The following is a 25222-nucleotide window of genomic DNA, read 5'->3' on the forward strand; positions in this document are numbered from 1 at the left end:
ATCCATAGCTGGGCGTGTGGAACGCCAATTTATCTCTAATTCATTTCCAGATATCTCTAATTCATTTCCAGATATCAAGCATGAAAACATATTCGAGATATCCAAACTTGAATAAGATATATCAGGAATATAATTAGATATCCTAGATTGAATTCAAGTTTGGAAATCTCGAATTCATTTCTTGACATCTCGAATTCAATTTTGGATATCTCGAATTCAATTCCAGATATCTTAAATAATGTTTCATTTAGTAAATAATTTTAATTTATTTCTTGATATCTTAAAATCAATTTGAGATATCTTAAATAAAATTCAAGATATCGAAAATGCAGTTTCTGATATCTCCAACTGAATTGAAGATATCCAAAATAATTACAGATATCTTCAGTTTTATTCGAGATATCTGAAATAAATTGCAGATATCTCGAATTAAATTGAAAATATCTCTAATTATTGAATATATGTTAATATTCTTCATAAATATGAAACACAAAAACGTCTGTAATCACATCAATTTGATTATTATACAAATCATTTCTGTACTTAATAAGGAAACTATTCCTTTTCGAATCACTCCAATTATCGTTCTTACGGGAACTATACTAGCGAGGCTGCTACACAGGCGTACCATCATAGCTATGACTTTCCATGTTATGTTATGGAAATTTGTACATAAAATGAAGGCCCTACCCCACAGCCATTTGGTACTAAACTGAAATATGGTTGGTTGAGGGGAGTGTGACACGTAACACGATGAATTGATGTGGAAAAGCTTTAGGGGTGGGAAGGGGGTGGGGGTTCAAAGCGATGTGTGTGAATGTTCCATGTGTGTGAACAAAAAGTGTGTCACGAACTCCCTTTCCTTATGACCGAAGGACTCCCAATTTGGATTGGTATTTGCTGCCTTTGGATGGATTGCCAACGTGAGCTATGGTGTGTCATAAGGTTAAAGGTTGTTGTAAGTCCTTTTACTCTGCTACTTTTCGCTTCTTTCATGTGTGTGCATTGGACCATTTTATCTTTCTTCGTTGAACTTCGCTGTTTACAGTTTCAGTAGTGTTTTTGCTCACTTTGTTAAAGGGTTTATACCCGAAACGTCGTGTTTCTTTTCTTTATTAGCACTTGCAAACTTTGCAATTTTTCCACTAGAATTCTCAGTGCTACACAGAACATTACCTATATATATATATATATATATATATATATATATATATATATATATATATATATATATATATATATATATATATACATATATATATATATATATATATATATATATATATATATATATATATATATATATATAGATAGATATAGATATAGATATAGATATATAAATAATTGAAAACGTAATGAGAAGGAAATCCAGAACAGTGAAACAACTTCCAGCCTCCACCGGGATTCGAACCCGGGCCTCCCGCTCTGTACGCGGACACCCTAACCAACTAGGCTATGGACGCTGATGGTATGTCCAGAGGTTCGAAACCGGTAAGGAAGGTCGTAATTTTACTGTAGACGTTTGACAACTGTATCGAACAGTACTAGTTCTGTTTTTGGTGACATATTTTGCCTTACTCTGGAGATCAAACATGATGCTAACCAACTCGAAATCATTTGTGATTCCTAAAGCCGGATCTCGAAAGATATACTTTGAATATATATATATATATATATATATATATATATATATATATATATATATATATATATATATATATATATATATATATATATATATATATATGTATGTATATATGTATCTATATATGTATATATATATATATATATATATATATATATATACACTGTAAAAAATTACTGTATAATTTAGTAGTCAACAGTAGTTCCGTAGTATAAAATACAATTGTCAACAGGTAATTTCAAAAACAACCGGTGTACTGTACTCATATCAACTTTACGCGTACGACGTACGTATACGTCATAGTATATACTGCACCGCCGCTAGCTAGCTGCGATACATAACGTGCAGGCGGGACATGCATGCTATTATATACACTCTGGTTGACCATACGTATTCTCTGTACCGGACCCCGTCGCATGTGTACTCGTACTCACACGTCGTGTCGACCGAATTCCGTTCACAGTATCAGACTAGCTAGCCGTTATTTAAGGTAAGGAATGAGTTCAAATCTTTAATGAAATTGTCCCTTTCGATACGTACAAACACATCACTGATTTTTTTCCGTATCGTACATATTTGGTGCAACAATTCACTGGCTAAATAGTAGCACTAGGCTAGGTCGATCTATATAGCCTAGGCTACACACTGCATGACGCTGTTATCGGGGCAAACTTAAGCCTAGGCTTTTCTGCTCTGTTAATTGACTGTTTATACAGGTGAATTAGTGTGTTAGGCTATTCGTAGTAAGTTTTCCCGCCAAGGTGCGGCGTTGGCCTATACTACTAGTACTACCCCAGTAAACATTTTGACGTCGGATCGACGTCGGGCTTAGGTCCAGATGGTCGGTTAAACGTCGGTGTCCAACATAAGTAGTAGTTCAGACGTCGGATTGACGTCACAAATTAATCCTTTCAATTTTCGACGTCCTAACGACGGCGGATGGACGTTTGTTAATATCGTAGTTATATAAAGGTAGTCTTTCCGACGTCGGATGACAGCCCTTTAATATACGTCGCGTTTCAATGGTCCATCCGACGCCGAAATGACCTATTATAATAGACCTATAATAAAAGGTTCGTTGGATCGACGTCGGATGAACTACGTACAGGCGACGTCGCAATGAGAACGTCCCTCCGACGCTCAAACGACCATTCAGAATAGACTAATCATAAACGGTTCGTTGGATCGACGTCGGTTTAACTACGGACAGGAGACGTCGCACTGAAAACGTCCCTCCGACGCTCAAACGACCAGTCAGAATAGACTAATCATAAACGGTTCGTTGGATCGACGTCGGTTTAACTACGGACAGGAGACGTCGCACTGAAAACGTCCCTCCGACGCTCAAACGACCAGTCAGAATAGACTAATCATAAACGGTTCGTTGGATCGACGTCGGTTCAACTACGGACAGGAGACGTCGCACTGAATACGTCCATCCGACGCTCAAACGACCAGTAAGAATAGACTAATCATAAACGGTTCGTTGGATCGACGTCGGTTTAACTACGGACAGGAGACGTCGCACTGAAAACGTCCCTCCGACGCTCAAACGATCAGTCAGAATAGACTAATCATAAACGGTTCGTTGGAACGACGTCGGTTTAACTACGGACAGGCGACGTCGCACTGAAAACGTCCCTCCGACGCTCAAACGATCAGCCAGAATAGACTAATCATAAACGGTTCGTTGGATCGACGTCGGTTCAACTACGGACAGGCGACGTCGCACTGAAAACGTCCCTCCGACGCTCAAACGACCAGTCAGAATAGACTAATCATAAACGGTTCGTTGGATCGACGTCGGTTCAACTACGGACAGGAGACGTCGCACTGAAAACGTCCCTCCGACTCTCAAACGACCAGTAAGAATATACTAATCATAAACGGTACGTTGGATCGACGTCGGTTCAACTGCGGACAGGAGACGTCTCACTGAGAACGTCCATCCGACGCTCAAACGACCAGTAAGAATAGACTAATCATGAACGGTACGTTGGATCGACGTCGGTTTAACTACGGACAGGAGACGTCGCACTGAAAACGTCCCTCCGACGCTCAAACGACCAGTCAGAATAGACTAATCATAAACGGTTCGTTGGATCGACGTCGGTTGAACTACGGACAGGCGACGTCGCACTGAAATCGTCCCTCCGACGCTCAAACGACCAGTCAGAGTAGTCTCATCATGAACGGTTCGTTAGATCTACGTCCGCTCAACTACGGACTGGCGACGTCGCACTGAAAACGTCCCACCGACGCTCAAACGACCAGACAGAATAGACTAATCATAAACGGTTCGTTGGATCGACGTCCGTTCATCTACGGACAGGCGACGTCGCACTGAAAACGTCCTTCCGACGCTCAAACGACCAGTCAGAAAAGATTAGTCATAAACGGTTCGTTGGATCAACGTCCGCTCAACTACGGACAGGCGACGTCGCACTGAGAACGTCCCATCGACGCTCAAACGACCAGAAAGAATAGACTAATCATAAACGGTTCGGTGGATCTACGTCCGCTCAACTACGGACAGGCGACGTCGCACTGAGAACGTCCCATCGACGCTCAAACGACCAGTCAGAATAGACTAATCATAAACGGTTCGTTGGATCGACGTCGGTTCAACTACGGACAGGAGACGTCGCACTGAAAACGTCCCTCCGACGCTCAAACGACCAGTCAGAATAGGTTAATCATAAACGGTTCGTTGGATCCACGTCCGCTCAACTACGGACAGGCGACGTCGCATTGAGAACGTCCCATCGACGCTCAAACGACCAGAAAGAATAGACTAATCATAAACGGTTCGTTGGATCTACGTCCGCTCAACTACGGACAGGCGACGTCGCATTGAGAACGTCCCATCGACGCTCAAACGACCAGAAAGAATAGACTAATCATAAACGGTTCGTTAGATCGACGTCCGTTCAACTACGGACAGGCGACGTCGCACTGAGAACGTCCCATCGACGCTCAAACGACCGGAAAGAATAGACTAATCATAAACGGTTCGTTGGATCGACGTCGGTTCAACTACGGACAGGCGACGTCGCACGGTAAATGTCTCTCCGACTTAATCATTGATATAGTTGGTTGGATCGACGTCGAATGAAGTGTCGACAAGAGACGCCATATTAAACGACGTTAAAACAACAATTCAAAATAGACTAATCATAAACGATTCGTTGGATCGACGTCGGCTGAACTAGTTCGGTGTTGGAACGGCATTGGCGGTAGAAGTATATAAGCTTCCCTCTTTATACGCTCCAATGACTATCTAGAAATATACTATATCATAAACAGTTCGTTGGATCGGTGTCGAATCAATTTTGAACAGCGGGCGCTTACGTGAATACGTATACCTTCGACGTTTAATACAGTTTATTAATATAACGTAAAATAAACATTTCGAAATACGTGTATCCGTGACATCCAACTTAACACTGGCAATCATATGCGACTCAGACGAAAGCTGTGAAAGTACCGTCAGTATATACAACAACTTCTCGCTTATCATGCCGTTATTAAGGTAAGTAAAACTTAAATGAATCCAATAAAAGGAGACATATTTTCAGTAAAATGAAACTATAGAGCAATGTTAAACATGTTAACAAGTATATTGCAAATCTACACTCGTTTTCTTCCATAACACTTGCACTGCGAGTGAAAGAAAGAACCATATCTGGTGCAGTAATATTGAGGTAACGTTTAACTTAAATAATTGATTCGGTCATGGCAGCTCCATATAACAATTATGAATCAAGTAATCGTTTGACGCACTAGAGCATACCTCGTTATACCCCATCCCATATCCTCACAAACACATCCCCGACTACGCTTTTATAACACTTCCGTAGACAAATGTGCGTCGGCAGCGCTTTCATCTTCTGCTGAGCGAACGTGAAAGAGGAATGTCAGTTTTCCTAATATGCGCTGTCCAAGACTATGGTAGCGCAGAAGGGACATTGCATTGAACAGTTACCGACTTTTCTAAACCACAAACAACGGTAAATTGTCGAGTTGACGAGACGATAACGTCATAAAATTCACAAACTTGGTATTGAATGTTGTTAATTTATTATTAATTTTCTGTAATTTGCTGAGTCGCACACTGAGTTGCTACTATCTCAAAAATGACAGAAATCGGAAAATGTTGACGAGATAAAGTATCTCCTTCAAGTTTCTGCAAATTGGCAGGTTACCAACTTTAACAAAACTACAAATATCTGAAAAATGTTGAGATGGTAACGTGATTCTAGAAATTGCCGTTTTGACCGTACAACCGACGGATCTCGTCAACGGATTAATTTTCTGTAATTTGAAGAGTGCCAAACTTTTTCAAAGAAAGTCGGGAAATTAAAAAGAAAATTACTCTTCAATGATTTGACGAATTGCACTATACTAATCTCGCGAACATAGCATTATATAATTGCGTTGAATTTTGGTTGCTCCATAGTGGAATTCAGTGTTGTTGCTTGTTCATTTTTTTAATAATATTTACGAGTTGTAATTGTGCAACACGACACTTTAACGGTGGTCATAAGGGGACATGTCTCACACATTATATAATAACTCAACTTCTTGCCAAAACTCGTGGTTCTGTCGGGTACCGACGCTTTCTTGACATGTCTGTCAAAAAGCTTATACCTGTACCATTGGTTTAATTCTAGGTAGACTGGCCACTGTTTAGCCATGTAGTGCCCCCCCCCCCACACACACACAGAAACACTCATTTATAGGGAGTTTCATCCGCCATTTCCGGTCACAATCTGTTTGTTAATTTGGTGTGGGCGCTAGGGCTGTTGCCACGGCAACTCAATTTTAAATTGGAATTAATGTAAACAACATAAAAACAGTACGACTCTTTCATACCGTTTTATATTTTCACAGCACAGCAGACTACCCCAACCTCCGCATTAAATCTCATGTATAGGCTGGGTCATGTAATGTATGATTAGCCATGACCCATGATAATTGGTCATATAGGCCCAATAATCACGTGCAAATAAACAAAGGGTCAAGTTTTTAATGCTTTAGTATAGGTCAGGCCCATCTTTTAAGTGTTGCCGAGGCTGAAACTTCTAGAGTGTGGGACCTCCTTTATAGCTACTGGTTATCTGCTAACTTAGGTAGATCAAACATAGCTCCTGCGCCAGAATGCGATCTATTTTCGCGGTTATAAAACACTACCGTATTTTATTCTTAAATACGATCGTGCAAATGCCGAACCTGGCTTAAGAAATAGAAACAAAATTGACTTCTCGTTCAAAACGGTCTTTTAATGAGTCAACCATTCGGACAATTGAAAATACAAAAGATTACATTTTCTTAGCACAAAGTACGTCAGTACAAAACTGTAAACATGCAAAATAAAGCCTACATATAACGTTCGGACATTCGGTGAATTAAAGGCTGTTGACAAAAGGATCCAAACTAAATTAGAATAAATTACTTCCAAATATTTCTTGTGCAAATAGTGTGAGCTATATCACACTAAAATTTGATAAAGATCTAAGCCTTAATAGCACGATTCTGTAGAGCTGTTACTGTTGAGTACTTGAAGCAAATTAAATTTTCCTTGACGGGGGGGGGGGGGGTAGTATAGCGATTACATGGGGGGAGTGCCTCTACGACTTGCAAAATGTGTGCAAGCAAAAAGTCAAACAAAAGGTTTCATTCGACAATATTTCACACCTGCAACTTTCCATATTACACTACTTGTATAATATTTGGATCAGTATCAGATCTTTAGTTAATTCTAATTTATTCAGTTTCCGGAAACGGGGACCAAATATGCTACGTGTATCATCCCTTGCTCGTATAACTGATATGAATCCCACACGTTAGATAAGTCATATATTCCCTTTAGTGCAAACACACGCCCTCACATATTCAACATTGAAGGTTTCCCGCGTAAATATTAACATAAATAATCACTCTCCTACACAATGACCGGCTGGTCGAATCGTACGTACGTACAAGTATGATAAGTTGCTGTAATCATACACGTTTTACATGCACGTGTTTGATCTCGCAGCTTGCGAGGCATGGATTGTACATTGTATATATGACAAGCATTCCACGTCTAACATACATTAACCGGCCGTTATAGCTATAACAAATTGATCAGCATCAAACAGGGATTTGCGGTTACGAGATTTTTCGGAGTACAAGGTTTTTATATAATAAATGCAAAACTAGTGGCAGCGGTCTCAAAAAAACAAAACTGCCAAGAATTCGATATAATTTGTGGAAAATAAGGACCTTGCTCTGTATACTTATGTTGTTATACTATGTATAGCCTATAGGCTCAGATTTATTTACCAACCTAGTGTATGCTGTTGTATATACTGCACAGGCGGTAGGATGTTATAGCCTAGGCCTTGTCTGTTTTTTGTTGATTCCTCGAATTAAGTTATAACCTATACTGGAGTATAGCAGAAACTGAAATGATAACGTCCTCATTGTGTTCCTCTTTATGAAGTCGGACAAGGCCTAGACGTAGGAGGTCAATTTTATTTTTTCAAACATTAAAAGGCTAGGGCCTAGGTCTATTCTTCGAACGGTATAACAATAAAGGTAAATAATTGAGCTTAGGCCCAGGGGTTGCTACAATTTTCGTCCCACTCCCAGTTTCAAACTGCCCCAAGCTAGGATCACCCCCCCCCCCTCCTATATCGTATTCTTAAACATTACCAAAAAAGGCACCAAAAGTGGTTTTTACCATATTCGATACTATCCTAGACTAGGGCCTAGAGGCTAGTTCACAATCCCAAAGAAGAGAATGCCCAGGGACACTGGGATATTAATTTAACAATAACAGTTTAGGAAAGACAAAATCCCCACACCTGTCTTGAATACTCAATATAGTTCCCTCTGAGACTAAGAGGATATTTTAGGCCAGTTGAGCACAACTGCCCGTAGCTTAAGTCTCGAATTTTCAACATTTCTTCTTTGCTATGGCTTATGTAAAACCAATATCGTATTGGAAAATAAGACGTAATGTACAATTTCAACTAAAGCACCACCCCTATCTCAAAACAGATAAGAGTAAAGTTCCTAAACAGATTCAAGAGCCCAGCAACTTAGACATTCCAGTCACAAATACTGCACTAAATTTTACTTCTAGCCCCACAGTATCACAAACAGGCCATGACAATGTTAGGCTTAGCACTAGGCCTTCTGAAAGCAAACACCTCTTCAACAATACATTAAACAATCCTGGAGTTACCCACAGGCCGAGTAGTAATTCTGAAAGTGAATTTGAAGAGCTTTCACAATGTTCTAGTAGCCAGTCAGATGTTGATGAAATGAGCCTCTCTGATCAGTTGGGGGAATGGGCTACATCAAACAACATATCACAAACAGCAGTATCTAGTTTGTTAAACATTTTAAAACCATACCACATTGATTTGCCAAAGGATCCAAGATCACTTCTAAAGCCCATTAAAGACATTTCTTTTGAAAACATAGCAGGGGGCAAGTACTATCACTTTGGCATTGCTAACTACATTAAATCAAAAATGCAGTTATCACAGCCATGTAAAGAATCTATCTCAATTAAAATTAACATTGATGGTCTACCCCTGTTTCGCAGTTCAAATATGCAGTTCTGGCCAATTTTGGGGATCACTGATCAAATTTTTGACAGTACACCATTTCCAATTGGAATATTTTCTGGAATGTCGAAACCATCTCCAGTTAATGAATTCTTAAAACCATTAATTGACGAGGTTACAAGTCTCGAAGAACATGGTATTGAGCATTGTGGGGCAAAATACCAATTTTCAATATCTGCTGTTATTTGTGATGCCCCGGCTCGTGCCTTAATAAAGCGTGTAAAAGGGCATTCCTCCTACAAAGGCTGTGATCGGTGCATACAAACTGGAACTTGGATGGGAAAAATGGTGTACAAAGAAAGTGCAGATAGTTTAAGAACTGACGAAAGTTTCCAACAAATGCTTGACGAAGATCACCACCTTGAACAATCTCCATTTTCATCTACTTCTATAGGATTAGTTTCCCAATTTCCATTAGATTATATGCATCTGGTGTGTCTGGGTGTTACTCGTAAACTGCTGGGTTTGTGGATGAAAGGTCCGTTCAAAACTAGAATGCCAACCAGAGTGATCAATGCAATTTCTGAGAAGATGATTTCACTTAGAGAGTTCATGCCAAGAGAGTTTTCAAGAAAACCTAGATCACTCCGAGAAGTTGATAGATGGAAGGCTACGGAGTTCCGTCAATTCTTAGTCTACACTGGTCCATTAGTCCTTTCTAGCCAAATACCAGTGAACCTTTACCACAACTTCATGCTGCTTTCCGTTGCAGTTCAAATTCTGTTGTCACCAAGGCTTTGTAACCAATCATCATTGATTGATTATTCTGAAGAATTATTAAAACTGTTTGTTGCACATTTCTCCAAATTGTATGGCAAGGAAATGGTAGTGTACAATGTACATTGTTTGCTTCATCTTGCTGATGATGCACGTAAATATGGTCCACTAGATAATGTTTCTGCATTTCCATTTGAAAGTTATTTGGGCACATTGAAGAAAATGGTGAAAAAGCCATCACTGCCACTGCGGCAAGTAGTTGGGCATCTGTTGAGAAAGGGGGAAATTCAGAAAAGCATGAAGAACAATGAGTACACTATCCTCAAACAAGAACATTCAAATGGGCCAGTGCCAGAAGGACATTTAGCTATGTCACAGTATGCCTACTTTTATCACAAAGATTTGAATGTCCATATAACTCTTTGCACTGGGGACAATTGTGTTCAAATAGGGAATGATGTGTGCCTAGTGCAAAACTTTTTTGTTACCAATGATGATTTGTATGTGGTTTATCGATCATTCACTCACAAGGAAAATTATTTTAGCTATCCTTGTGAATCAAAGTGTATAGGAATTTTACAAGTTGACAGTATAAGTGAAAATCTACAGGTATCACATTCGAGGGAAATTTTCAAAAAATATGTACTTTTACCGCATAGAAATTGGTTCATTGCTATGCCTATCCTTCATTAAAGAGCAAGTTTATATTAAGGAGACTTCAGGCCAGTTACTGTTAGTTTAAGTTTAATGTTAAATACATTTTAACACTTCATTTACTTACATATATGATCATCACTTTAACATAAATTAGAAAAATTATATTACTCAATCTTAGCATGGACCCATTGTATCACATTGTGGAGTTTACGGACTCTAAGGAGATAGCCATCATCAATGAGAAATGGATGGTTTCTGAGGGTACTTGTTTGTGGCCCCCCTTCAAATCTTCAGCAAGTTTGGCAAAGGCTCTGAAGACTACCACAGAGCCCGAGACAAGTTGGAAGGCTTTTAAAATAAGAAAACTATATGCAACAAGTAAGTAAAAATTATGTTAAATATAATTGAAGGGTGTGTCTTCATACTCTCTATTTGCCCCCATTTCTAAGTACTGGTTTTAATACTTGTTGCTAATATGCTACACAGCCCAGAAGTTTGAGATGAAATGTTGGAGAACAGTAATAAATTAATGCAGTAACTACCATTGAACGCACTGTTTCACCACGATGGGCTATGAACTCACAAGTGCTCTGTCCAGTGGTTACCTAATCTATAAGGACCCCCTCCCCCCCACCCTGTCTCATGCCCTTTGTTTATCCTTCTCATTTTGGCTGGGTTATCCAACTGTTTCCTGATATTTTTCAATTTACCAAGGAATAAAATAAAAATGTAACTTCACAAATTCAAAGTAAAGGTATTCAAATACATGGGGCATATTTTATATTATTCCATACAGATTCATATGACAAGGCAGTTTCCAAACTAAGGCAGGCTGAAGATGAGTCAGACCTGCAGACAGGAGATGAGGAAGTAACCATAGGAAGAAAACGAAAGTAAGTCCCAACACAGCAAAAAGACTGATAGAGTCACACATGTATACAAAGCAGTGAAGCACCAAAGTATAATTATCACCAAGTTTCTCTTTTCAACTGGGGTGGGAGGGTGATTTGTTAGCGTAAAAGTGGTCAAAGTAAGATAGATTTTAGGTTATCATTATTGTATTATGGTAATTTAATTTTTATTTAATTTTTTTATTTTATTGCAGACCTAATCAACGTTATATGGTTGAAAGCTCGAGTGATGAGGAGTTTCCTGCCTCACCAAAGCGACCCAGACCACCATCATTGCCATCAACTTCAACACCTGTAACTCCGCTTGCTCTATCTCCTGCCCCACCGCGCTCTCCAACCCCACCTTGCTTCCCCAACCAAACTTTGGACAATAGTGCAGCCTCTTCTTTCCATTGCCCTGGTAATTTTCTTTTAACTCTTTTCAATTATTTGCAAGCATTGTACATTAGCTCTATTGATTTACAGAATTTCAGCTTCATTAAATTAAAGCAATTGACACATGTTTGAATTGTTTCAATTAAAACCAGAATGCAAAATGCATTGAGGTTTCGATGACTTCAATGCACTAGACTTCTGCTTGTTAGTATATAACCAGAACTAGCTGTCACAATAACACTATGGCATGCTAACACAGGTCAGTCTGTACGTGGTTATACACACCTCCATCAAAAACAGTAGGGTTCTTGTACTCAATGTTATGAATCCGCACACCAAGTATTACAAACCAAACCAAATCGCTAATAACTTTGCACATTAAGGTTGCAGAGGAGTCCACTTATGGACAATTTAGATTGGAATATGCCCACGAAACTTGAAAGAATCAACTTGAAAGAAGCTAACACAGGTCACTGGAGGTCAACCTGAGGTCAAAGGTCACCCAAATGCAGGTCGACTATTGTATTACAATAGCGTAACTCCCAACCTTGATGGACATTTGGTTCTCAAGTTATTGCAAAAATACTAGTTTTTGACCCCTGATTGACCTTTGTTGACATTGGATCACATGACTGTTATGTTTTGAAACAATCCCTTACCCCATTCACAACTAGTCCCAAAATATCAACCTTGTTGGAACCTGTCAATGGTAGTTTCACAAGTTGAGAAAAACTAGGCCAACATTACAGCCAACTCCATGAAGTGAAAACAAATCTCAAGTTCACAGGTGCTTGACCTAGTTTCTCCTTGGCAGCTGGCCAAGAAATGTTTTGAAATTCGTGGTACCTGTGCAACTTACATCCAACCAGAACTACCAATGATCTACAAATATTTTCTAGAGAAGGCATGCTTCGCCATTCAAATGCACTATTCCATCAAAATCACATCAACTTTTTAGCAAAATATCCATACGGATGAGTGACAAGTGTTGCAGTAGCTCTAGCACTTTTATATATCTATGGTCTGCAAGCAAGCCTTGGAAGACACTGTTTTACACACACACACACATGTATGTAGCTATGTACATAGTAATTCAGGACTTCTAGCGACACACTTAAGTCAATGGGGATATTGTCGCGAGTTCGGATTCAAATCTACGGATGCCCGTAAGATCATTTTCAATTGTCAATAGGCTCTCCTATTCTTATGAGGCGAATCGCCCATGTCATCTACTTATAGGCTGGACGATGGGAGATACCTATATTATGAAAAGGTATGAAAAAAGTTGACCCCTGGTGACCCTAAATGACCTTCGACATCCACCAAAAACGATAGGCTTTTTGTACTTAATGTGGTCAACCTACATACCAAATATGAAATCAATCCAAGCTTTGCTTCTTGAGATATCATGTTTACAAGCTTCTCACTATTTGACCCCTGGTGACCTTAAATGACCTCTGACCTACACCAAAAACAATAGGCTTCTTGTACTCAATAAGGTACTCCTATGTACCAAATATGAGAACTGTCCAAGCTTCCCTTCTTGAGATATCGTGTTTACAAGCTGGGCGTCACAAACGCACACACACACACACGCATGATTGCAAATGTTACGATTATCATCGAAACCAAAAATGCTAAGGTATGAAGACAAAGTAATATTTGTTACTATTTAATATTATTTATTTATATTCTTGTGAATTGTTATTTATTATTAAATTGATGCTAAATATGCAACAACAAAAAATGAAAGACCTAATGTACAGTATAATTTTTAAGGGAACACAGTTTTACTATGACACATGGAGTTTATAGGAATGTAACTAAGTTTATTTTGTTGTTGTCAACTTTCATTAGATTTTGAAAAAAGGGTAATCTCGATGCTGACGGAGATTAAGGCGGAGGTTCAGCACAACAAGTTGCTGCTAAAAACACTGACTGAGGCAAACGTCCTACCAGAGAGTGAAGAAGACGATTGGCTAAATGAATTTCCTCTAAAGTCCCTTGAAGGTATAACTTCTTTGGAGGAAAAACTTAAAAATGACACAGGATCAAGGAAAAAACTGGTAAGAAATGTTTTTTGTGTGTTTTTGATTGCACGTTTTTAAAGAAACCAGTAGTGTAAGCGTTCTATGATTGAGTTTTAGACTAAATGTAACTTGCTGTAATTTCGTGCTCCATCAATTTGTAATATAAAGTTAATGAAAACCTTTTCACAGCCATATTAAATAGACATATGATGCTATGTGGTCTATAAGTCTCATATTTCAACCCAAGTTATAAGTGTAGAATGGCACAGTTTAAAATTTGCTCTATGAGCCTTACAATTGCATATTGCTTTAAAAATTGCACTACTTTTTTTTCAACTGGGAGTGGTAGGAGTCTTACAGTTTTAAACAATCTTGCCAAACTCTTAGATACTTATGCACCCAGTGACCCCACTCCTGTCATACGTGGTATGTCATAAGTCATACCTCTATCTGAGATATATTTGCATTATTTTTTTGAAAAAATTGTATCTCTGTTAACTACATACATTTTGAAATATATTACTTTTTAATTATACTTCTTGTAGTAATGTTTACCAAATACATATTTTTAGAAAATAAATTAATTACAACTAATGTAATACTAATAGTAGTGTGGTGGTAAATAACAAGTAAACAATTCATAACTTATTACAACTGGATAACATAAACTTTGTTCCTTAATAAATTTCATTGTTTTTTCGCAATCACCTCCTTATATAGGTCCAGAAGCTGTCTATGATAGGTGGGACCAACTTGGATAGTAGTGTGAGAAGGATTTTATCATTCCTAATGAGCAGTGCCTTGGCCACAAAATTCAACTGGTTAGGCAGGGGGAGTGCCGAAAAGAAAGCCTTTTCTACCCTTCTTCTGAAAGATTTGATTTTTAGTAAGTATACAAATGCCTATAATAAAAAAAATAAAATCGTCCCAGTTGTTCAAATGGTATATATACTGTGACAAACTAACAGTGCTTCAATGATGCATCATGTAACATGTAGAAAAGCTTCACACTGAACTACACACAAACATTATGCATTGTATACATCTTTCCCAAAAGGCCAAGGCCCATATTTTAACCATCAAGCAACTTTGTGTAGATTGAATGGTTTTGTCAGACTGCAATGTGTGACTGTAATTCATATAAGATAATGTACTCATCTTTGCAAAGCGCTGAGCAGAGCAGTAAAATTGGACCAAGTTGATAAGTATCATCAATGCCCTCCAATCATTTGGGATGAGACTTGCCTGAAATAAACAACATAATATCAATTAAGCCATGCGGTCAGTCATTAGATTACATTTTCTCTTGGTTTATTCATGTGATTATACTTATAATTGCTCTTCGTTTTTTCCTATTGTCCCTAGGGGCCATCTCAAGAAACCCCTTGACAAAAACAGCAACCCAGTCACAGGTGGAAGCAGTCATTAAATTATGGCTAAAACACGCTGCAGACCGGACTGGTGCCCGCAAGGACAGGCAGGCACAACAGCCAGATTGTCAGTTTGATTAAAGTCAAATACTTTAAATTCAACATAAGCCTAGATCATCTTTCCATTATCAATATCAAGACTGCTTTCCCATTGTTTAACTTTAGTGTGACACTTTTGAACTGTCATTAAACTGTTCCTTTCACTTAACATGCCTTGTAAATAGTAATGGCTATATTATAGTCTTCTAACACATTTTGAAGACTATAGCAGTAAAAGTAATCAGTAAAAAAATCTTGCAGGGTCTACATCCTTGCATCAAATGCAATTCCATTCTCCTAGTGAAAGATATTTTATTACAATTCAAAGTAGTCCTTAGCCTCATATCAGCCCAAAGTGCCTGCATGACATATAAACTACATGCTGGAGCCTGGTGGTATTCTGTTTGCTTCCTGGTTCCTCCAGTGCCTTTCCCAGAGGATGGTGCTACTTTTTTTCTTACAATTTAAGAGTGCTTAAATACAAAATGGTGAGTTATTATATAAGATTGGTAGTGACCAGAAGCCATTCTGGCAATTTTCTTATCCCACCATACTTTTGGTGACTATTATCAAGTTACCACCCCCAGTTTAAAAGTAGTCTGCATAGGCCCCAAATTATAGCACTTTATAATTGCTAGACATTTTCAAAAAGTATTTTCCTGGAGGTCGTTATTCTCCAAATTGTTCTCGGACATTTTCTTAATGAACACCCAAGACGAAAGAATTTCTCAGTGGGGTAAATTTCTTCGAAGGCGGTAATAAAAACAATTTAAGAATTATGACCAAAGGTGACCATATTTAAATTTCTGGCATAATTCGCGGAAATACTGCATACCTTTAAAATTAGCACTGCTACATGCTGGTCGATACGCAGACCGACTTTACAAAAAAAAAAAAAATTCTTACAAAGGAAATCCCGGCCTGAACTTTAATCTAAGTTAGAGGGTGTTGGGATTCAGGCATTAGCCAAATATGCTACAAATAAAAATAGTATATACAAATATTGTACTGCAACTATATACCAACTGCTATTGAAAACATCGGTTGATACTTGATAGGTCCACGGCATATGCCCTTCCTGTACAGACTGTAGTGTTATCCAGGGCATGATCAATTCGGTATCTTATTTCTACTCTGCAGTAATTGACTAAGCAACTGAGAACGAGTAACATGATAATTAAACAACTGATGGGATAAATATGTACTTACCTATCAACTCTATCGATACTGCTCATTCCGTGTTTTTGGTAGCACGATATCTGTATTATTGCGTTTATTCTCGTATTAATTGGAAAACAAATTATTAGGCTGGAATGGCGATCCGTAACAAGTGTTATGAGGCGGTTTACTGCTACGAGTGTGACGACGCCTTGTGAGCTCGGTATAACTGGTATCTCGATTTCTCGCCCTTGCTCAAGTAAATGAGTCAAATATTCCGTTGATTATAAGATTACCTCTCTCGTCTCTAAATTAAAGTCCAATTAGCGTTGTTAAGTTACTTCAAGATACTGATAAGAAACCATGTTTACTTAAATAGCCTGTACGTCCGCAAACAACGATCACTAGCTAAGAGCGATTGTTTCGACTAACTTTTCACTACTGACATGCCTCTGAAATAAGAACTCTTGGGCTCACTCATGTTCGGGCATCTGGTCACTGATTGGTTCAATGTTACCTAATTCATCAAATCTGTCATTGAAAGGACCAACCAAGAGTGAGAAAGAAACGTCACGTGCTGCTTATCTTTTTATTGTTTTTTTCTGAATTGACTAGACGTCTGAAATAGCGGGTCAAGCAATTTCTTATGTTTTTCTTTTTAAGGGATTGTGGGAACCAAGGGAATGTCAAAATTGCAACGAGGTTAATGACCTTACATCTTGTAGATAGACAGAATGTGGTATATGCACAAAGGCACCGACATTTCCAATCTACGTGTGTCTAGTAACGACTCCAGAACTGATGTAAAAATATTTATATTTCGAAATTTCAGTTGTATTACAGACTAGGCAATCACTACTTGTTTTGGATTGCTGTTATGGGAAAATGCTCGTGGCTTTCAATATTTATTTTTTACATTGTTTTATTTTGTTGGTAATTTTCCTTTTTGTACTTCTCGAGTGTTTTCGGGATTTTCCCTACCTCTAGTGTAGTGAATGCGAGAAGGCATATTTTGGTGGGAGATTAGTACCGTGACCTAGCGGTGTCAAACCTATTCTACTTGTAAAATGCGATACCAATAGGACTGCATGGACTATTTTCTTTACATTTGTGTAATGAACCGTAGGCGGTTGCAGTGATATTACGGTAAATCGTTACCGCCATAAGGGCGACAGAATTTTTTTTTCTTTCTTTCGATTGCGACAGCTTTTCTCCATAAAACCCACCTGGTCAGAGTGTATTTAGGTTAAGAAACGTTGGAATCTAATTCGGAAGTTTGTTTTCTGAAATTCATGAGGAAACTATGAATGGGACTTTAACATATGGCATTTCATCGGCGGTAGGGTGTAACTCGTACGACAATGTACGTGTAGAGCGCTCCTTTTTACCACAACGGTTTATGTTGACAAGTTTGGAACAACAGTCAACAACTTCCATTGCCTTTTAATAAACATGCAGCTGTAGTAACATATAGTCTGTGCTATGTAGCGCATTTTACCTCTATTAACTTTATAGTAGACTTTTCTTGTGACTTTATCATATTATTGTAATCAAATATAAAAGGGCCGTTTTCTTTTAAAACGAAATATTTCAATCAACTCATGTTTTTCATTTTTCGATTTAAAACAAACTTACCATACATTGTTAGTAAACTATAAACCAAGCCAGAGTCAATCCGACGTTAAAATGATGTGTTACAAAGACGTCCACTTAACGTCGTTTGGTATATCGAAGAGACGGCCAAACGTCGGACCAACGATAATGGACGGTTTCATCGACGTCAAATCAACGTCGACATTAAATGTTGGAAAAACGTCCAATGAACGTCGTTTGAACGGTATACCGAAGAGTCGGCCAAACGAATATTGGACGGTTTCATCGACGTCGATTCGATGTCGACATTAAATGTTGGAAAGACGTGAAATGAACGTCGTTTGAAAGGTATACCAAAGAGTCGGCCAAAGGTCGGACCAACGAATTGTGGACGGTTTCATCGACGTCGATTCGACGTCGACATTAAATGTTGGAAAGACGTGAAATGAACGTCGATTGAACGGTATAACGTAGAGTCGGCCAAACGTCGGACCGACGATTATTGGACGGTTTTATCGACGTCGTTTCGACGTCGACATTGAATGTTGGGAAGACGTCCAGTTAACGACGTTTCAACGTATACCGAAGAGTCGACCAAACGTCGGACCTACGATTATTGGACGGTTTCATCGACGTCGAATCGACGTCGACATTAATTGTTGGAAAGACGTCCAATGTACGTCGTTTTAACTGTATACCGAAGAGTCGGCCAAACGTCGGACCAACGATTAATGGACGGTTTCATCGACGTCAAATCAACGTCGACATTAAATGTTGGCAAAACTTCCAATGAACGTCGTTTGAACGGTATACCGAAGAGTCGGCCAAACGTCGGACCAACGAATATTGGACGGTTTCATCGACGTCGATTCGACGTCGACATTAAATGTTGGAAAGACGTCAAATGAACGTCGTTTGAAAGGTATACCAAAGAGTCGGCCAAAGGTCGGACCAACGAATTTTGGACGGTTTCATCGACGTCGATTCGACGTCGACATTAAATGTTGGAAAGACGTGCAGTGAACGTCGTTTGAACGGTATAACGTAGAGTCGGCCAAACGTCGGACCGACGATTATTGGACGGTTTTATCGACGTCGTTTCGACGTCGACATTGAATGTTGGGAAGACGTCCAGTTAACGTCGTTTCAACGTATACCGAAGAGTCGGCCAAACGTCGGATCAACGAATATTGGACGGTTTCATCGACGTCGAATTGACGTCGACATTAATTGTTGGAAAGACGTCCAATGAACGTCGTTTGAACGGTATACCGGAGAGTCGGCCAAACGTCGGACCAACGAATATTGGACGTCTGAATCGACGTCGAATCGACGTTGCCCCACTTTGCAAACGGAAACGTGGGAGACGTCGGTCCGACCATTTCACGCGACCCAAACCCAACGTCGATCCGACGTCAAAATGTTTACTGGGACTAGTCTATAGTAAATATCGCCCTTGCCTTTGGTATAAAGTGAAATTATTTCAAATTCAAACGATATTCTCGGTCTATTATATGAACTATTCGAACTTGAGATTTGGATTGAACTAGCTAGGCCGAATTCTACTTTGTCATACAGTATGCTTGACGAACTGGTGAGAATTATAGTTAATAGTATTAACAAATCGTAGGTTATTTCTAAGTTTCTTTAATATGCTAACATAGTAGAACTAAAGGAATAGTAGTATTAGTTTATCCATCACTAGCCTCTATCAGATCACTTGCATGCATCAATAAAATGATCAACCCATGTTAATTATCTTATTTAGGCTAGTTACAAAGGCTCAGGTGGTGAAATTTGAGAAAATAATTACAATAGGGCAGCGCGTGCTGACGTCAGCATTCACCGGATTTCTGCTGGTGAGCACACACATACCTACAGCGAGATAGCGTACAAATAATGGCTTTTGCTAAGTGAAAAAATGTTTCTTGACGTACTTGTTCCCTAAATCCCAAACGATAAGTGTTTAGTAGCATATAACTACACAAATATTTGACATTATTTGAAGTTTAAACTTGTAAATAAAAATATTTTAGCTCTGTCGATCAAGCTAGGCCACAGTAACTCAGTGTCAGTGAACGTAGACCGTTTGTTTTCACCGGCTGATAGTACGGCGGGTTGGGTACAGTTGTCCTGGTAACAGCATTGTTCAAAGAAGTCCGCCCTGCCCTATAGTATTACTAACTTCAGATGGCAACAGGTCGTCTGTTTCGCCCCACACGTGAGAAGCGTGCGTTAGCGCCCGGATATAAAGTAAAATAATTTCGTAATATGTTAACAGGTTCATACAAAAAAAAAATACTGAACATTTATACCAAAATAATGTTACTCATTTTGTTAGGAAATAATATCAAAAAATGACAGTTTAGCTAAGGATGAAGATGAATGGAGAAATTTTAGTAACATTTCATGGCACGCTGTGGGAATTTTAGCATCATAACTTGTACCGATGAAAACAGTACTGTGAATTTCAGTCATAAAGACATGTCATGAATATGATTTTTTTCAGACTGGTTCATAGTTGATGCCAAAAATGTTGAATAATCAACTTTTTACCAGTGATTAGGGGGCACTCATAGATGACGTCCCACACAAGGGGGTTGGTAGTTTGAACTGTGTGAACTGCGTGGTGGAGGGGTGGGGAGGAGGCAAATACAAATTACCAAAGGCATGAGGAGTTAGGGAGGAGTGATAAGTGAGCATTAACTCAGGGTTTATAGCTTGTGAAGTACATGAATGAAAAAGAAATGTTTTTTTAATCCCTCTTTAGTCTTCTTTACTGTACTCCAATTGTTCAAGGTGTATTTGGAATGATCATTTGTACAATGTAGGTAGTGCAGTGTAGGGCTGTTGGCAATTAACGATAAACTGTTATTCGTTCGTTTTGTAGCAATTACGATAAACAAAAGAACTGTAGCGAATAATCGTTAGTGCCGATAATTTCGCGATCTCCAATTGTCCATTGAAAAAAATATGTTAGGCTTACGTCTAATTTTACTGTCTGCAGTGGCGGCGCTACGGGGGGGGGATGGGGGGGGGGGGGGTTGGCGCGGGAGCACAGCCTCAGATTGCGCGATTCCCCCATTTCGCTGCTAATAATGCGAACCCTAGGTGTTACTATAACCAGTAAAAGTGATATCGCTGAATGCCTAGCCTGCGCTCTAATATGCAAATAGTAGGCTATAGGGATTTTCGAATAATAGGCTACAGTATTCGGTAATCGCTACGCATTATTCGAACGATTAACGATTAATCGTTTCCATACGTAACAATTCCGCGAATGTGAAGATTGCGCAATATAATGGAAAATCCCGCGAATTTAAAGATTTAACTTACGAGACACTAAAGAAAAAAATCAAAATGATTTAAGGTCACTAAGTTTGTAGGCTGCAGTGTATTTCATCAATATGTTATAAGGTTCGTCAGAATCAAGGCCTCCTGTTTTGATTTACATTTCTCTTTCATTTAATTTTCTATTTCAGCCTACAACCACCAAAGATGATGTAGACAGGCAGAAGGATCTTCCAAACACTCCATTCCTGATTGCTTGTGGTAAGCACTCTATCTGTAGAATAAGATTGATTTTAACTCAACCTTTTGTCAACCTAAAGGCTGTATTGAAAATTCATGAGCTAATACGAAATAATATTTACTGAACTGTTTCAGATCACTAATAAAAAAATCAGACCTAAAAATTATTTTGAAGCTGTGACATTCAAATTGAAATGACAAATTCAACAGGAGGACAAGTTCACACAAGGTTGCAAGATTTGATGGGGGTTATTTCTTGCCAATGGCGAAATTAATTTCTGCAGGCATGTGGGTGTGTGTGCGTCTATGACACTTATTGTAAGCATGAAATCTGGGGAATATCAACTTGTGGGACTGTTATTAGGGGTGTACCGGATAGTTCATACTATCCGGCCGGAGATCTGGCCGGATAGTTCGTACTATCGGGTAAAATCGGGTCCGGCCGGATCTCAAAATTTTGGATCGGGCACATCCCTAACTGTTATTATACTTAGCTTAGGTTCCCCACTTGGAGTTCAAAGCCTAGTTTTTTATGTTGTTTCAAGGTCACTTGAGATCAGGAATCAATACAGTAGCCAAATCCATGCAAGAATATTGCAACTGCAGCAACCTAAAAGGATAAAAAACAGACTACCCAAAAGGAACAATATACCCAGCTGGAATCTCAACACAAATTTGTTCTTGTTGAAAGGAGGTGAATGAGAAATATATTTATTCACTTTCAGGTGAGATGTTAACTGCCAAGAAATGGATGCTGGTTATCGACCGCCATGTTGTTGCTGACAATATTTTGTCATTCCTGTCTGCCCTCGGAATGCTGTTTTCAGCCTACTACTGTTTCGGAATAGAATATAATGAAGGAGCACCTGCAACTTTGGACTTTTTTCAAAGGTACAGTACACTCAGTATGTCAATAACCATGCCTGGAAAGAAAGGGCAACAATGGTGGGTTTTTTATGCTGGAATTAGGAGCCACATTTTGAGAAAAGGGGTTCCTGGTTGGTGCACAGAGATTTTGAGTGAACCAGGAGCGAATTTGGGCGAACCAGAAGCCTTCAAGTTGGACATGAATGGTCGATCCAATATGAAAAAGTAGATACGAACATGTGATATGCAATTTATGAGATCGGTTGTGAATTGGGACATCTTTCAACTTCTCCCACCCCTCAAGGGAAGCGGGCTAGCCCTCACACATGTTGGCACCTGCCAAACCCTTCTCATATCCCTAACCACAGAATCTTTCCACCTCAGCCTTCCCAACGGCAACCTTCTAACCACCTCATCCCTGCTCAAATTTTTTCCACTCCCATCCAGTCCATCTCTCAGCCTGCTGCTGATGAGGCTCTCCCATAGCTGGTCAACCATTAGCCCACACCTCTCAATAAGTAGGGTGGGATTTGCGCGACAATGGCTGAGAGGAGGCTGAAGTCTGCCCCCTTGTGTTCGCAACAGCGCGGGTCGTCACGCGCCTGCATCCCGCTGTCCAAATTTCCGGGTACCTACTGGCAGTTTCGAGTGGCCAGGGGAAAAGGTGGGTCACATACGACCCAGGCGTGGGCCTTAAGGTTATGGGTCTACAGGAGCCACCTGGGTGATATATTTTAGCTCTCAGTGTCTCTAACTGATATAAAAAAGAATTGGGTGGCTCTATATGACCTTAGTTGGTAAAAAGGGCCAGAAAATATCCTAATAACCAATCACAGGACCTGCCTATTTTTTTATGAGAGCCATGGATCCTGTCTAAAATTGCTATTAATCTGGAATACATTCGAAGAACTCACAGGATATCTCACAGAATGCATTGATAAAGAAAAATTTGACCCATCATTTGAATATGAGCTAGAATAATGCTTATTTTCTTAAGGGGATTTTGATTACCTGCAAAACCTTGTGGGTGGAATTGCATCGTCTACATCCATGAAAGTTGGTTTACCATCAAAACAAAACTTTGCTGTGTGCACCCGCAAGCCGGAAACTCATCCGCATTTGTGGGTGCTGATGTCAAGCTTTGGGTAATTGTATTTAACGACAAATTTCCGGAACATAACAGATTTCCAAGATAATATCACTAGCTCATACCAGCATCATGCTGGTCAGGGCTATTTTGATTGCGCTGCACCCATCACTCTATCTATCACTCAATCTCTCAACAATTGTTCATAAGTGATCTCATGCATATATCCTTTGATGGATTTTGACAAAGTATTATTCTGTACACTATTATATATGTCCATTTTTGTCCATTTTTTATTCTTCAATTTTGTAGGTGTTTCTTGATGATAAATCCGGACAAAGGATCGAAACTCAAGAAAGGATATGGCGCCCATCCGAAAGGTACTCTCTTTGATCCAGAACGTCAGTGACTTCGAATGGGCTCTCTAGTGACAATTGTGAACATTAACAAATAGTAGCAATCAGTGATGGCGCTAAGCAGTGCGATTGCGGGATTCCCGCACCTTTCTTGCCGATCCCGCATTGGGGAAATCGTCGGGGGGATTTTCCCCCCTTAAAAATATATATTTTTTTTGGGGGGGGTGGTGCTTGATTTTATCAGCTTTTAATTTGTACTACTGATGCTCAACTGTCATTTGCTAATGCATAAAACTAGTACAACATCATTTTATGTCGAAGAAGTTTAAATTTACGCTCAATTTTAGTATTCCCCCCAAAAAAATTTAAAAATCCCCCCCAAAATCGGAAGGGGGGATTTTCCCCCCGAAATTATGATCCTAGCGCCAACACTGGTAGCAATTGGTTATAATCTCACAATTTTGTGTAGTAGGTTTGCCATTCAGACATTAGTTCAGCCGAAATAGAATTCCATATGTGTTTTATTGTCTAAAAATGCCCAACTGTGAAGCATGAGACTTGGCTTTGCATTGTAAGAATTGATTGCAAGAATTATTTAAACTTCAGAAAAATTGGGGCCCACTCCATTGGTCACTACACCCATTTACTCTAGCGACCCATTACTGATAGATCGTCTGTTCGCAGATTCAGAATAGGTTATCCTATTCAGGGCTCGACAAAACCGAAGGCTTTTGCCATCGTGCCCTTCCTTTTTACTGAAAAAAAGCTGTCAGTGCCCCCCCCCCCCCCCAAAAAAAAATATTACACCACCGACGGCACAAAATGCTGTGATACCCTTTTGTTTGTGCTGTCGGTGCCCTTTTAAATTATTTATTCACCTAGCCTAAAGCGTCTCCCTGTTCTCCCCGGAAACCATGAGAATAGGAATATTTTTTGGACCTAAAAGTACAACATCAAATTTCATTCCCGCGAATCGTTGTCTTATTGTACATCACGCTTTCCTGTTTCCCTTTTCATTTTGACCACATTCTTATATTCTGTGAATAATGTTCCTTAATTAAATATAGATCTAACTACATAGTTACTACACAGTGCAACCTTAACTATAGCGTGGTGATGCTAGCTCATGAATAATTAATGAGTACCGCATGACGTGTCAGGGGTTATTGGATTTTTTTACTTTAAAACTGGGTGCGACGCCTGG

At 39.2% G+C, this 25222-nt stretch overlaps 2 protein-coding genes and 1 long non-coding RNA gene across 5 annotated transcripts in view; 2 read left to right on the plus strand and 1 right to left on the minus strand.

The window, feature by feature from the left end:
• LOC139964111 (complement factor B-like) overlaps positions 1 to 25222 on the minus strand; it is a 57857-nt gene that overhangs the window by 1089 nt on the left and 31546 nt on the right. The gene's annotated exons all lie outside the window — the stretch shown is intronic.
• Positions 1860 to 24799, plus strand: LOC139964150 (uncharacterized). The gene is made up of 4 exons (XR_011791847.1): positions 1860 to 2135; positions 21660 to 21729; positions 22434 to 22599; positions 23975 to 24799. It is a non-coding gene; the product is annotated as an uncharacterized lncRNA (long non-coding RNA).
• Positions 4298 to 18363, plus strand: LOC139963850 (uncharacterized). 2 transcript variants are annotated; one of them, XM_071965051.1, is made up of 7 exons: positions 4298 to 5177; positions 10820 to 11019; positions 11438 to 11534; positions 11747 to 11952; positions 13785 to 13993; positions 14678 to 14843; positions 15323 to 18363. In XM_071965051.1, exons 1-7 carry the CDS (start codon positions 5164 to 5166, stop codon positions 15466 to 15468), a joined length of 1038 nt encoding a protein of 345 aa, XP_071821152.1. In that variant the 5' UTR covers positions 4298 to 5163; the 3' UTR covers positions 15469 to 18363. The 2 variants fall into 2 exon arrangements, with proteins under 2 accessions (XP_071821152.1, XP_071821153.1); XM_071965052.1 differs by lacking the exon at positions 4298 to 5177 and adding an exon at positions 5184 to 7822 and having other exon boundaries at positions 15323 to 18362.

Source organism: Apostichopus japonicus, chromosome 22 (assembly GCF_037975245.1).
Source record: "Apostichopus japonicus isolate 1M-3 chromosome 22, ASM3797524v1, whole genome shotgun sequence".
NCBI lineage: Eukaryota > Metazoa > Echinodermata > Holothuroidea > Aspidochirotida > Stichopodidae > Apostichopus > Apostichopus japonicus.

Bases quoted from the DNA above. Each gene is read 5' to 3' on its own strand.
- LOC139963850 (XM_071965051.1), top strand. The intron at 11,020-11,437 runs GTAAGTAAAAAT...TATTCCATACAG, and splicing joins AAGAAAACTATATGCAACAA to ATTCATATGACAAGGCAGTT. The intron at 14,844-15,322 runs GTAAGTATACAA...TATTGTCCCTAG, and splicing joins TCTGAAAGATTTGATTTTTA to GGGCCATCTCAAGAAACCCC.